Source organism: Cebidichthys violaceus, unplaced genomic scaffold (assembly GCF_023349555.1).
Source record: "Cebidichthys violaceus isolate CVI_PGR_0920_01 unplaced genomic scaffold, fCebVio1.0.p SCAF_3, whole genome shotgun sequence".
Classification (NCBI taxonomy): domain Eukaryota; kingdom Metazoa; phylum Chordata; class Actinopteri; order Perciformes; family Stichaeidae; genus Cebidichthys; species Cebidichthys violaceus.
This window is the reverse complement of record NW_027176483.1, coordinates 1,657,033-1,671,812: the sequence shown is the minus strand read 5'-3', so window position 1 is coordinate 1,671,812 and position 14,780 is coordinate 1,657,033. Positions and strand designations below refer to the sequence as shown.

Here is a 14,780-nt window from a genome sequence, read left to right as displayed (position 1 = left end):
TCAACGAAGCTTCTAGTGAGGCCGACGCCGAGGGTTTGATTCCTCGTGTTGCTCAACAGCAAAAGCAGCTGAAAACACAACAAGTCTGTCGTCTCGCCGTGAACGTCCTGCAGCATTAATGCGTTAATTGGCAATTAAAGAAAAACACGGAAGACTGAGGCGGACTGACGGAGGCTTCACACAGCTGACGGGTCAGAGTGAAAACCTTCAATCTCCAGAACCTCCTCCTCCTCCCTGGACTCTGCACCACGTACACAAAACCACAGCAAACCAGCAGGAAGGCCGGAGACACACAAAAATGCTACGAGTCTAAAAGCAGCTCTTTAATCCGAGAGCTGGACAGCAGCGACCGTGGACGGACGAGGTGGACGTCTCCAGAGAGACGTCACACCCAAAAAACAAAGACCTGCTTCACTGTGAAGAGCTGCGTTCACGTCAACAAACCGTAAACAACACAAGAATCAAGACGTTTGTATTTGTTCTGACAAAACAAAGTACAGAATAATAACTACTGTAACGAGAAATTGTTGCGGATTCATTTTCTTCATCATCTGAGCTCCGCTCCTCACGTTCATACGTGTCAAATGTGGGAGAAGAAAAAGCTGCTAAGAACCAACCAGAAGGCTACAAAAAGAAAGTACGATCACAGCGGACAGCTTGAAATTTTCAGAAGGCAATATTTGAATGGTCTGTTTGGCAATTCTCCGGCAATAAGTCCCGAGTGTTTGGTGAAGACGCTCAGCACCAGAAGGGACGCCGTCTTGTGATTTTGAGTAAGCAGATAACGGAGCACAAAGAGAAAGCTTGTCATGGTCCCGTTGTAGCGTTTACACAGATAGAGAGATCTCTCTCCGCCGGCTGCAGCTCTGTTGTTGATGAGCAGCCAGCGAGCTTTAAGGAAGCCAGAGAGCAGCCAGAGGAGCAGCCAGAGGAGCAGCCAGAGGAGCAGCCAGAGGAGCAGCCAGAGAGCAGCTAGAGAGCAGCCAGAGGAGCAGACAGAAGAGCAGACAGAAGAGCAGCCAGAGAGCAGCCAGAGGAGCAGACAGAAGAGCAGACAGAAGAGCAGACAGAAGAGCAGACAGAAGAGCAGACAGAAGAGCAGACAGAGAGCAGACAGAAGAGCAGACAGAAGAGCAGACAGAGGAGCAGACAGAAGAGCAGACAGAAGAGCAGCCAGCCAACAAACTCTCAACACAGACTTGAACGGGCCTAAAAAAGGTCACAGTTGAAGTTCAACTGTAGACATGCTTTGGAAACACCTCCCCATGTAGTAGTAGTAGTAGTAGTAGTAGTAGTGCCATGTCCACACTACTACGTCTCCATGTTATGCTTATTTTGTTCTGCACAACTATTGTGAACTTCACACAGAAACTGTAAAGGATCAAAAGCATAAATGTCTCCAGTAGGACAGAGACTTCAGTCACCAGCAGAGACAAGTGTTGACCACATTCATTGATCCATTATCTAATAAACTTTGATTTATACGCTTTTGAAATATGTTTTGTGTGTGAGAGAAAGACAGACAGACCTTAAGTATCAAACAGGATATTTCCGTATTAAAGAATACTTCATTACACCGGCACACACACACACACACACACAGTACGTGAACAGTCACGTGATCTTCGTCTTCATGCGCGTCAGTCTGGACGGAGATCATTTCACACGACGACGCTGAAGCGCTTGGTGTGGACGGAGATGGTTTCCCTTTTTAAAAAAGGAAGCAGTGAGAGTGTGGAGAGAGTAAATAGTGAGTCATCGTCCTCCACCTTTCTCAAACAACGGCCTGTGGACTCAGTTGGGAAAAGATAAATAAATCCAGCGGCTGAGGAACTACACGAGGACCAGAGGTTCCAGTTAACCTCTGTGAGGAGAGGGAACCAAACCTGTTGGCCAAACAAAACAAGACATTTGAAGACATCACTTTGTCCCATGTGATGGACATTCTACCACTCGTAGTGACAATATATTGACTAAACTATTAAAGGATTAGTTACAGCCCTACAGCAAATATTCTGGTTTGTTCTGCAACCAAAACAACGCCCCATTTTATAGCTCATTTGACTTTTGTTTAAAGAGTTTAAAACAGATGCAGGAAGCGGTCAGCGCTGACACCGTCACTGAGAGCAGAAGGAGTCTTATCTTCAGTTATCTCGTCTTCATCTTATGGTAGTGTGTTAACTAAACATGTCAGGACAACATTCACTACCACCAACGGAACCACAGTGACTCCTCATGCTGCTGCTGCTGAAGAGGACGAAATACAATGGGTTTAAACTGTTCCTTATGCCTCACTTTAACCAGATAAACAGGTTAAACCCAGGTTTAACACACACACACACACACACACACACACACACACACACACACACACACACACACACCAGCTAGTTCGGCTAACTAGTAGTCAGAGAACAGACGCTTTAGATGAAGTATAACCAAATGGAAACGTTATCTGTGCTAACATCTCCCAGAGGCTAACAACTGCTAGCATAGCAACGTTAGCACACAGTTAGCTCTACGCTAATGTTAGCTTAGCTATCCTGGTTTTTACTAAAGTCTTCGAGGTGTCTTAACACGTCTTAATGTGCGAGTCGTGGTTCCGAGCCGTCGGTTCTGCGGGTTAGCTAATGTTGTTGCTAACTGTAACATTGCAATTAGCAGCTAGCTTAGTCCCAGGTTGCACAGTCGCTTTCCCCAAAAGCCTCGCTGATGAACTGCCTGTTTCACTGAGTTGCAGCTCGCTGTAGGATCACTGACAACAAACTCAGCTAAATGTAGTGTTAATCTGGAACAACTGGGTGTTCTGGTGAATTCGGCGCAAACGTGTTGCGCAAAAGCATCTTTAATATCGGTGGTATACAGCAGTTTGTTCCGTTACTCTAACGTAACGCGGGTACAATTTGACGCGTTAAGACAAGAAAATATGCAGCGACACGAGCCATAAACTTGCAGGTTGTTAAAGAAAGTAAGCGCCATTCGTGGCATTGCATCACGCCGAATAGAAGAGCGGGTCCCGGTGACTCTAAATACGTGTTCAGTGTTTCTCTACAGTGTGCGACATGTTGAATGCGACACAGTAGCTCTTAAATTACTGCGTTTGTGACCGGGGATCGGCGTGACGTTGGCAGCTACCAGTTAGCTGGTTTGTTCCCGCAGGAAACACCCAGGCTTCTTCTTCTTCTCCTGCACAAACAACGTCGCTGAACGCACCTCTTTCCGGTCCTGGAGACACTCCAGCACCGCCAGGTTGTTGCTCCACGAATGCTTGGGACACAGCCGGCTCAGGTCGTCCCTGCACACCGCCTCCTCGGACAACTTCCAGCCGGTAGAGCGCCTCCTCTGCAGCGAGGCCCCGGCGACCAGGCTCCTCTCTACGGCGGCTCCTCCCGGGACCAACGGACCTCCGACGGGATGATTCGGTGCGTTATCGGCATTGACGGGGAGTTTGGCGATCACGTTGTGTTGTCCTCGAATCGGGTGCAAAGACGACAAGATGCAGAAGATCCAAAGCAGGAGAAGAAGAGGAACACGTAGACAGTCCGCCATCTTCACAGAGCACAGTCAGCCTGCTGCTGCGTTCAGGGGCGGTGGGAGAAATGGGCACTAGGAGGAAAGTTGCAGACGTTTTTTTTCTCTTTTTTTTTCTTCCGAGGATGACCGTGGACAGCTCATGAATAATTAATGAGCGCGTGTGGGTTCACGGTAAGAGCAATGGTGGAAAGTAACTAAGTACATAAATATACAACTTTTTTTTCATTTAATTAAAGAAACATGAAGTTATAAAACATTAAAGATTGTCTGGAAAATGCATAAAACCGCCCATAAAAGAAGTGAATCATGAACACAAATGTATAGTTTGATCATAAAACGTCTCAGTAGTGACTGTTAATAATTAAGGACTACATGTACAGAACAACAACGTGTCGTAACAATAACAAAAATGTGTGTAAAGTGATTTTAACATATATTAAAAACATAAAAAGTGTATTTATATTCTTTTAAATGACTGATATCAGTATCAGCTGGGATAGAGTTTATTAAATAGCATTGTACGTTATACTGACATTATTACGGTTTTTAATGAATCTTTTATTTGATTTATTAAATCACTTCTTTTGTCTTTAAAATGTAAAAAAACAATAACCTGAGCTCAAGACGTCTTCAAATGTCCCCAAAATCCAAAGATGTTCAGTTCATAATGACGTAAAATAAATGAGGGAGGAGCCAAATCTATTGTGATCAGAACATTTTAATAAATCATTTTATTTATATCTGCTTCAGACACTTTAGAGGTCGGTTAAAAGAAGTTACAACCAGCACGAGTCTCCGTTATTTAATTTATTGATTTTAATCATCACACTTAAAAGTGGAATTATAAATAATTTAGAAATGAATGAATGTTTAAACAAGTTATATGAATAAAAAATACATTTTTATGATGCAAAAGTCAAAGTAAATTTAATAAAGAATATGACAATTAATGACTCTACTTCCTCAACCTCATCCTTAAAGGGCCAGTGTGCAGCATAAATGTAGTAATAGATTACATTATGTAATATTCATACATGTTTTCATTCGTGTTCATCACCTGAAACTAAGAATCATTAGAATGAGTTCATATCTACACAGTGAGGAGTCTTCTTCATGGAGTCCACCGGACAAGGAGGAAGAGGAGTGAGAGGAGAGAGAGAAAGAGGAGGGAGAGGAGGAAGAGGAGTGAGAGGAAGAGGAAGAGGGAGAGAGAGAAAAAGAGGAGGGAGAGGAGAAAGAAGAGGGAGAAAAAGAGGAGGGAGAGGAGGAAGAGGGAGAGGAGGAGAAAGAAGAGAGGAGGGACAGGAGTGAGAGAAAGAGGGAGAAAAAGAGGGAGAGGAGAAAGGAGGAGAGGAAGAGGAGGAAGAGGGAGGGAGAGGAGGAGAGAGAGGAAGAAGAGAAGAAAGGGGAGGAGGGAGGAGTGAGAGAAAGAGGAAGAGGAGAAATAGGGAGAGGAGGAGAGAGAAAAAGAGGGAGAGAGAAAAAGAGGAGGGAGAGGGAGAGGAAAAGGAGAGGAGTGAGAGAAAGAGGGAGAAAAAGAGAGAGAAGAAAGAGGAGAAAGGAGAGAGAGGAAGATGAGGAAGAGGGAGAGGAAGAGGAGAAAGGAGGAGAGAGAGGAAGAGGAGAAGAAAAGGGAGGAGGGAGAGGAGTGAGATAAAGAGGAGAAAGGAGGAGAGAGAGGAAGAGGAGAAGAAAGGGGAGGAGGGAGAGGAGTGAGATAGAGGAGAAGGAGGAGGAAGGAGAGAAAGAGAAGAAGAAGCCCAGAACAGACCACCCTAACACTCTACAGACGACCTTTAACGTTTTGTTTTGTTCCCTGAAGGCCACCGTACTTCTGCTTCACGCTTCATCTACATTTAATAAACACACGACTCATAAAGCTGTTATTACAGTAGAGGATTAATACACTTCATAAACTAGTGATCCTGATTAACTCTGATAACATAAGTCTGGTTCTGTAGTCCTGGAGAGGAGACTCATTCTGAAAACTCACCACTAGATGTCACCAGATCCTCCAAATGAGCTCATTTAAAAACAGCTTTGAAACACAACGTGAGAACTTGAATAGTTTTCGTTCAGTTGGTGATTCATGTTCAACATCAAACGGTCGACTCAGAAGACTTTCATTAAAAATAACTCGGCATTTTTATTAACTTTGAAGTCGTACACAAACAGCTGGTAGCAAATATACATATATACAACTTCCTTTAGAAAGAATACGAGGAAAGTAAAAATGTACAACAGACAGCCGAGTCCTTTGGCACTTAATGTTCAGGTTCAGAGGGACGAGGAGGAGGAGTCAACATGGAGGAACCCTGGAGAACCTCGTCTCTGCATCCTGGACTCTTTGACTCGCCGAGACGTGATGAAATCCGTTTCATGTTCTAACCCCCAAAAAAAACAAAAAACTACAAATCACAGACATTTTGACACGAGTCAAAGTGAAGCTCGTCCGCGGTGGATTCAGGGTCGCTCGGACGTCCCAAACTTCAGTTGTGTGACCGGATTAGACTCAAATCTCAAAGCTTCTTTCTGAACAAACGCAAACCTCCTGTCATCTATCGGTCATTCAAGTCTACGGAAGCCCTGAGAGGACAAACAGAGAAGATAAAAAGATCTGAAATGTTTTTACTCCACAACTTAAAAAAAACCTTCAGATTTGACGAAACCTTTTTCATTTAGTTTGTTGTTGTAATGCTGACTTCAGCCACAAGAGAAAGAAAGAACTTGAGAAAGTGAACTTCAGCCTCTTGTGGCCACAGTGAGTATTACACCAACAAAGAAGAAGAGAAACAACTGTTCAGTCATGGAGGGACGTGGGTCTGAAGTCAGCAGCTGTGGTCAAACCAGTGGTAACGGTCCTTTAATCTATTGAACCGGTTTAAACCGGTTTAAACGCTGCTGTTCAAAGCTCAACTTCATCCCTTCATAGTCCTAAATCGATTGCAGAGACTCCGTCACAGTGAACTCGTCTTCACATTTAGATTTGAGCCCAGAAGGATTCTTTTCAAGCTGATGAAGATCCTTTATCTTGGTTTAATTAAAGAACTGGACCTTTAGCAGCGTCAGCGCCCTCTGGTGGACAAACTGAGTAACGACAACGTTTATTAACAACCTCAGAGAGTTAGACTTGATGTTCACTGTGATGGATTCATTTCAACACTTTACTGAAATCAATGAAGGTCCTTTACCTGCAGGACTGCCACCATTTTCCTCCGTCAGACTTCTGAGATGAAGATCTGAACATTTAGAATTTGACCTTCTTTAACTCTCTATGGAGACACCAGTGACACCAGAGACACCAGAGACATCAGAGACACCAGTCCTGGCTGCGTCTGTCTCTCTGTGCAGGTCGACGGTCACCAGACGAGCAGCAACTTTAAAATAAAAGATAAAACTAAAGAGATGAAATGTTTTGTTTCCTCCAGTCGATCCGTCCATCATCAGCTTTCTATTTCCCACACAGACGGCGTCCTCTCCTTGTGTGTGTGTGTGTGTGTGTGTGTGTGTGTGTGTGTGTGTGTGTCATTGTCTGGTCTGAGGAAGAGGAGGAGGAGGGAGAAGAGTCCTTCCTCGTTCACTCCCACCTGTAGAGCTTCAGCATCTTCTCCGTCAGCGAGGCCAGGAAGTGTTCTCCATTCACTGAGAATGGACTGATGTCCAAAACAGGGAGGTCAGCAGGGAGCTTCTGAAGGAGAGAGCCACTGGAGGCATCCCACACCTGAGGGGGGGAGAAGAAAGAGGAGGAAGGAGAAGAAGAGGGGGGCAGGAAGAGGGGGGAGGAGGAGGAGGAGGTGGAAAAATAGGTGGAGGAGGAGGAAGGGGAGGTAGAGGGAGAAAAAAGAGGAGGAGGTAGAGGAGGAAGAGGAAGAAGAAGAGGTGGAGGAGGGAGAGAAAGAGGAGGAGGACGGGGAGAAAGGAGGAGGAAGAGGACGGGGAGATGAGGAGGAGGAGGGAGAAGAAGATGAGGAGGAGGAGAAAGAGGGGGGAGGAGGAGGAGGAGGAAGGGGGGATAGAGGGAGGAAAAAGAGGAGGAGGAGGTAGAGGAAGAAGAAGAAGAAGAAGAAGAGGTGGAGGAGGGAGCAGAGGAGGAAGAGGTGGAGGAGGAGGGAGAGGTGGAGAGAGAGGAGGAGGAGGGAGGAGGAAAATAGGTGGAGGAGGAGGAATAAGAAGAGGAGGGAGAAAGTTATTCAGCCACTTTTGTCTCTTTCAAAGACACCATTGAAGACATTAAAGACATCATCAGACGTTACTCACTGTTGGTTCTTTAAACTCTCTTAATAAATAACACGTATATTCATAGAACCCCCCCCCCCCCGACTGACCATGGTGGAGTTGGACGCCTCGTCCCCGGCACAGACCAGCGTTCCTCCTCCGTCTGGACTCCTGAAGACGGCGTTCTTGGTGAGCAGCTTGCAGGAGGAGCCGGCGCCGAACGTCTGGACGGGGGAGCAGGAGCAGGAGGGCAGCTGACTGGAGTCCTGCTGGGGGGTCCTGGTCAGAGCCATGAGGACGCAGCGCAGGGCCGGGTTGGAGCGGCCTGGACAAAGGACGAATATAAACAACCGTGTGTGATTCTGTCCCTTCATCACAATCCCTTCATAATGTCCTTGTCTTTCCGTGCGTCTCACCTGGCCTGTAGGTGACCAGGCAGTGCCGGCTCTCCGTCTCCACCTGGATGTCGGTGCAGCCGGCTGCCTCCAGCGGCAGCATGTGTGGCCTGTAGGTGGTCTCGTTGACCTGCTCCCAGAAGCAGGCGCCCTCCAGCGAGCCGGCGATCAGCCCGCCGCACGGGAACGAGCTGGAGGCGGCCCGCGGGACGTAGCACAGGGACGCCACGGGACACCTGGGTCCACATGTTCAAAGAGTTTACAGGACATTCAACCTGCAGCTGTGTGTGTGTGTGTGTGTGTGTGTGTGTGTGTGTGTGTGTGTGTGTGTGTGTGTGTGTGTGTGTGTGTGTGTACCTGGAGCGTAGCGGCTGCAGCTCCTGGACGTGTGTGCTGGTGTCTCTGGTGTCGTAGACGAGCACGGAGCCGTTACTCAGACCTGCGTAGACGTAGTTGCTGTTGTCCAAACACCAGCAGCAGCTCCACACGGGCTTCCCCGCGTTGTAGGTCTGAACCACCGTGTTGGTCAGCAGACTGAAACAAACACACATCACGATAACGTCATAATGTACCTTCAGCCAGTACTCATGTTCACTGAGCAGAGCCTGAAGGCATCATAGTGTAACTGAAGTGAACCTCCGTTGGTTAGCCGTTAGCAGTGCTGCTAACGTTACTAGCTCTCCTCTTGATTAGTTGTGAACAATGAAACATGATCAGAGATCAGAGACTAGAACCACATGTTCTACTTAATACTGGAGGAGAACCATCGTCAGGAGAACTTTAATTACACTGTGATGATTAACGTTAAAACTTTATTTACACTCTGATAGTTAACGTTAAAACTTTATTTACACTGTGATGGGTAACGTTAAAACTTTATTTACACTGTGATGTTAACGTTAAAACTTTATTTACACTGTGCTAGTTAACGATAAAACTTTATTTACACTGTGATGGTTAACGTTAAAACTTTATTTACACTGTGATGGTTAACGTTAAAACTTTATCTACACTGTGATGTCAACGGTAAAACTTTATTTACACTGATGGTTAACGTTAAACTTTATTTACACTCTGATGGTGAACATTGAGACACAGAGGCAGAGTTAAACGTGTTAAACAAGTTTCCACGTTAAACTGTGTCATTAATCTGAGGTTCACATGTGTTAAGAGTCCTTTCATTACATGACGACATCACCGGTGTACCTGGTCAGTTTGACGTGTACCTGGTCAGTTTGACGTGTACCTGGTCAGTTTGACGTGTACCTGGTCAGTTTGATGTGTACCTGGTCAGTTTGATGGTGTTGTCCAGAGCGGCCGACAGCAGCAGGCTGTCGTTCTGCCTGTTGAAGCACAGACCTCGGATCTGTTTGCTGTGGATGGGGACGTACTGACTCGCCTTCATGTTGACCACGCTCACCTTCTTCACACCGCAACCTGAACGGAGGAGACCAGGGAGGGAAACCAGAGAGAGCGTGAGATGTCGGTCAAACTTCTTCCACTATTGTATTGTTACTAGACTGAAGTCCAGCCATGTGGCTCCGGACCGACGCGGATCACAAACAGGAAGTGACGGCGTCTCACCGGGAACCAGCGTGGAGTGAGGCGACGGCTGCGAGGCCAGCAGGCAGCTCAGAGCTTCGCAGTAGGACAGAACCCTGGAGCCTCCGGCCTGAGACACCAGCACCGCCTTGGAGAAGCCGTACTGGGCCGTCCTGGAGCCGCCCGCCCGCTGGGACATGCCGAGGAGGAGGAGCGAGCTCGCCGCCGAGGAGGACGACGACGACGACGACGAGGAAGAGGAGGAGAGCGAGCTTCTGCCGGCCTGAGCCATCAGAGTCCTCAGCTCCTACACGGACGAGAGGAAACGAGGTGATAATAATTTATTAAACGGTGCCAGTCGGCAAAATGCTGCCTCAGTAAAAGTGATTAATCATTAATCTCGTCAATAAAACTCCCTCATGTGATCCCGATGTAAATGAGGGACTGATATTGTTAAGAGGTCTGAAATAAATACATTATAAATAACTAACAGTAAAACGTCTAAACGTTCTTCAGATACCTGCAGCTCTTGTTGTGCTTGTCCGTATTTGTTGGTGACGACCTGCAGTTTCAGTTTGTACTGAGCTGATTCCAGTTCAGCCTTCCTCCTCAGAGACTGCTCCTGCTCCAGAGACCTGCAAATCACAGAGTAGAAGCTGCCGCTACTGGAGCAAAAGAAACAACAGTATTTGACATTTGTGTCAGAATGTTTTCCATCTTTTAGGAGTCGTGTAACGCTGCTGGTGTTTGCGGCGACGCCGTCTGTTGTCTTTCACTTCACCTCGACGAACCTTTGCCGTCATCAACGCGTGTCAGAAGAGAGAGAACACATCACTCACTTCTTTAAGCTCTCCTGCTCAGAGTTGTCGAGCGCTCTCAGCTTCGGAGCGTAGAGCAGAACAATGTCCGAACGCTTCGCCTTCTTGTTGCACTGAAGAGAAACAAAAACGTGTGACGAGGATGAGATGCCAGAAGTGGGAGGAGCCGTCACATGATGCAGCGTGAGGCCCACTGACCTGCGGACACTTAGCGGACGGGCCCTGAGCCTTCACCCAGCGCTGGATGCAGGTGAAGCCGAAGAGGTGTCCGCAGCGCAGGGCGGACAGCCGGTGCTCGCCCGCCGTCGTCCACGCCTCGAAGCAGATGGAGCAGATGTCGCCTTCGCCCTCCTCCGGTTGCAACGGCTGGACGGACGCCGAGGGGACCGGCTGGAGGAGGACGTGATTAAAGAGTTGTGAGCTACGCGGACACCAAAACACCAAAACAGCAAAACACCGAAGCTACAGATTCAAAATGACATGTTGGCTCTTCAGCAGGTACAGGTGAGGAGGTTAAACACTAACAAGATGTTAATGACCGTCGGCTGTCTTGATGCTTGTGAGGCAAACAGACTGATTATAAGAAGTGACTCATCAGTTTGTGGATGTTTCGGAGCCTCAATTTTCGGCATTTTGGTCGTTGCCATCTTGTTTTTTATGCAACCAGTGAACAGGAAGTGACCATATCTGGACTGAGGAGGAGTGACGTAGAGACGTCGTATACGTCTCTGGTAGAGACCTGTCAATCAGCGTGTAGCCCCGCCCCTAAATCATCCCCTGCTTTATGGTGTGTTTGACTCTAAATGGAGCATAATGTACTAAATGAACATCATGCTGTATTGAAGAAGACTGTAAACTAGAGATTGAGACCATAAACTCATGTTTACAATGTTTACTGAGGGAATAAATCAAGAGAGAAGTAGAGTCATTTTAGACTAGACTTCTATACAACCAGAGGAGTCGCCCCCTGGTGGACACTAGAGAGAATGCAGGTTTAATACGTGAAGCACAGGCTTCACTTTGGAGTGTTGGAAGAGGTGTGAACGCTACCTGGATGTTCTGGTTCTGAGCTTCTGTCCTCTCGCCATCTGCAGCTGTTCTGGAGTCTGAACACATGAAATGAAAAAAGAAAACCGGACTCTCAGAACACAACAGAGAGACTGTTAGACCAGTGAGCGGCGTGAAGTGAACGCCGTGTCAGACTCACTGGTCGGGCCGGCGTCCTGCGGTCGCGCGTGTTGGACGGAGGAGTTGAGTCGAGGACCAGCGGGCGGCGCTGGGTCGACGAGCCCCGGAGCGGCAGACGGGCCTTCTTCAGGCCCGCCCTCCTCGTCCTCCTCCTCCTCGTCAGAATCGCTGACCTCGGTGGTGCTGCCGGACTCTGGCTCGGCCACGCTGGCGGCCGGCGCCCGGAGCAGGAAGTCTGGAAATCCTCTGGAGGGCGCTGCAGTCTGGCTGGGGTAGTGGACCCTGAGGCCCTGTCTGCAGGAGCGCGCACACACACGCGCACACACACACACACACACACACACACACACACACACACACACACACACACACACACACACACACACACACACACACACTTAACATCTCAGGAAGACACAGAACAGCCGCTGAGAGGAGACCCGAGGATCTGAACTGGGTACCTGAGTCTCCTCCGTATGGGCGCTCCCTGAGCAGCTGACGGAGCGGCAGCGGATCCGCCCACGGCTCTCTGACTGAACGCCCAGGTGGCAGGAAGCCTGGGCGGAGCTCGGGCCGCCGTCCGTCTCCCTTCGTTGTCTTCGTCGTCGTCCTCGTCCACCTCGGTGCTGCTGCCGGAGTCTGAGATGACGTGCGGCTCGTTGGCGACCGCCGCTGCTGCTGCTGCAGCTGCAGCGTTAACCGAACGCTGTCTGCTGCCTCCTCTTCTCTGCACCTCCCCTGGGGAGTCCACCTCCATGGCCTCCATCTGGTGGGGGAAAACACAGGTCAGATGGTTTCAATTCAATTTATTTGGTAGAGCCCAAAAGCCTGTGCAATATAAATACACAATACTACAAATATTCTGTCTGTATATATATTTTAGTTATTGTGGATTTTTTACTTTTTTAATATTCTTTACTGTTTTGAAAACACACTTTTTTACAGACTGGCTTTTATGTGATGTCATCACTTTTCTGTTTTTTATATATATATATATATATATATATATATATATATATATATATATATATATATATATATATATATAATTGTATTTCTTAGTTTTTTTTAATTTGTTGATTAAACTAAATATTTATTTATTATTTCATTATTTTATTTATATTTGTTGTTGAATGTAATTATCTACCCGTTGTATGCGAGGGCACAAATACATGACGCTGTGATGACGTTGTGATGCCTTTTGCGGCTAAGCGCCCTACTAGAGACCGAGGTCTCCTCCGGGGCCTCCGAGTAAAAACAGAAGCGGACAGCAGCTACTTGTTCTCAATTCATACTTTACTGAACTCTACTTGATTACGCTTCTTTGACACGCACATTAACAACGTTATAGAATAACAGACATATTAATAATAATAATAATCCGATTCTCTCCGTTATGGTGCCCTTGGTAACCACGGACGCTTGTAGCTAAACATAGCTTAGCATTCGTGTGGTTGTGAAGCAGTTTTTAATACCTTAAACTAGACATTTATTAATGTCAATACCTGACTATCTAGCTGTATAAAAGGTGGTGTTTTCACTGAAACTACGCGTAACAAAACGGGTCCGCTTGGTGTTTTTGGCTCGTTAGCGCGGCTAGCTAGTTAGCTTGTTAGCTAGCTCCTCGGACTGCAGCAGCAGCGGCAGTGAGAAGCAGACGCTCCTCGTTACCTGTTTGGAAGTGAAGGTTTAACAGCTGCCGATCCGGCTCTGGAAGACCACGCAGAGTAACAACATGGCTCCACGGAGACAAGACACAAATCAAAACGGGGAGTAAATGCAGTCAGGACCCGCGGTCAGGGATCGAATCTCCCGGCGCGTAAGAACCGCTCCGCCCGCCCCATCCTGCCGCGACGTCACCGCCAAAGATCGTATGTTGAGAAGATGAATCACATCCGATTCTACTGGAACGGTTGCGGAAGCAGTCAATTGGAAAGTTTCATACAAATAAGAGGATCATTTCCAACATTTGAAATGAAATTATCCTCCTCTCAGTGCCACTGATACGTATGGAAGCCCGTTTCCACCATAGAAAAAAAAAATATGTGTAAAAAAGTCACTTTAAAAAAAAATATGCTTTTTTTTGGGGAGGGGGGGGGTATTTTTTTCCGCCAAAAAACAAAAAACCTGGATTTCTTTTTCTTTCTTTTTTTTTACTTTTCTTTTACGTAATCTTTTTTTTGGGGGGGGGGGCATTTGGTGGAAAAAAGTACCCAAAAAAAAAAAAGCCTTTTTTTAAAGTGCCTTGTTTAATGGCGGAAATGGGCTCAAAAAAAAATTCAAGGATTTTTATGGATGCACCATTAGTGTTGGTGCATTTTTATTTATTATTCTGCTGGCGGGAAAAAAAGGGGAAAAAAAGGAAAAAAAATCCAGTTCTATTCTGTTGGTGGAAAAAAAGGACTAAAAAAAATCTAGGTTTTTTTTTTTGTTTTCTTTTGGCAGAAAAAAAGTACCCCCCCAAAAAAAGCCTATTTTTTTTTCTTCCATAGTTATGGTATGGTATCGAAATATTACGTGAGTAAAAGCGTATTTGTATTAATATGTAGCTAAAGTAGAAGTACTCATTATGTAGAATGTCCTAGTTCAGAATAACATATACTTATTGGTGCATTCATTTGTTCCTGACTTTAATGTTGCAGTTGGTAAAGGTGGAGCTAATTTAAATGTATTTATATACTGATGGGAAGCTTGTGAAGTCTTAACCTGTAATAATAAATAAATAATGTATTTGTTGATTATATTTTGTATTATTAATCGGAATCTGCAATGTAACTAAAGTTATCAAATAAATGTAGCAAAGTAAAAAAGTACAATATTTTCCTCTGACTAGTGGAGTTGAAGAAAATTGAAATTGCTCAAGTAAAGTACAAGTATCTTAAAATTTTACTTTTCATCACTGATTATGAAATTAGAGCTTTGTGGTTATGTGCATCATCTGCAGATATTCCATTCGAGATCATTCTGCTATCAAACTAATAATACTTCATTTGACCGCCATCGGTCACAATTGGAAATTAAACTCGAAAAGGAAAAACAAAAATTAGCCAACATACATACACTTGAATTAAAAAAAGGGCATGAAGAT

At 46.1% G+C, this 14,780-nt stretch overlaps 2 protein-coding genes across 4 annotated transcripts in view; both read right to left on the bottom strand.

Moving 5' to 3' along the window:
• Positions 1 to 3,573, bottom strand: part of glg1a (golgi glycoprotein 1a) — a 29,178-nt gene extending 25,605 nt beyond the window's left edge. For both annotated transcript variants that reach the window (XM_068722603.1, XM_068722604.1), the window contains exon 1: positions 3,214 to 3,573. In XM_068722603.1, coding sequence (XP_068578704.1) covers positions 3,214 to 3,549 — 336 coding nt within the window. In that variant the 5' untranslated portion in view covers positions 3,550 to 3,573. The remainder of the gene's footprint in view (positions 1 to 3,213) is intronic.
• Positions 3,574 to 5,566: 1,993 nt separating this feature from the next.
• Positions 5,567 to 13,519, bottom strand: rfwd3 (ring finger and WD repeat domain 3). 2 transcript variants are annotated; one of them, XR_011103882.1, is made up of 14 exons: positions 13,364 to 13,519; positions 12,154 to 12,458; positions 11,712 to 11,986; positions 11,555 to 11,610; positions 10,703 to 10,894; positions 10,526 to 10,617; positions 10,207 to 10,321; positions 9,729 to 9,993; positions 9,431 to 9,581; positions 8,502 to 8,678; positions 8,166 to 8,380; positions 7,860 to 8,074; positions 6,726 to 7,255; positions 5,567 to 6,120 (listed from the first exon to the last, which is right to left on the bottom strand). XR_011103882.1 is itself a non-coding variant. In XM_068723855.1 (13 exons), exons 2-13 carry the CDS (start codon positions 12,456 to 12,458, stop codon positions 7,112 to 7,114), a joined length of 2,202 nt encoding a protein of 733 aa, XP_068579956.1. In that variant the 5' UTR covers positions 13,364 to 13,519; the 3' UTR covers positions 5,570 to 7,111. The 2 variants fall into 2 exon arrangements, 1 of the variants encoding a protein (XP_068579956.1); XM_068723855.1 differs by having other exon boundaries at positions 5,570 to 7,255.
• Between the last annotated feature and the right edge of the window lie 1,261 nt (positions 13,520 to 14,780).

Coding starts and splice junctions, on each gene's coding strand:
- rfwd3 (XM_068723855.1), bottom strand. CDS start 12,458: ATGGAGGCCATGGAGGTGGACTCCCCAGGGGAGGTGCAGAGAAGAGGA. Junction 10,322..10,525: donor GAGCAGGAGAGCTTAAAGAA/GTGAGTGATGTG, acceptor TGTGATTTGCAG/GTCTCTGGAGCAGGAGCAGT. Junction 8,075..8,165: donor CCTGGTCACCTACAGGCCAG/GTGAGACGCACG, acceptor TCCTTTGTCCAG/GCCGCTCCAACCCGGCCCTG.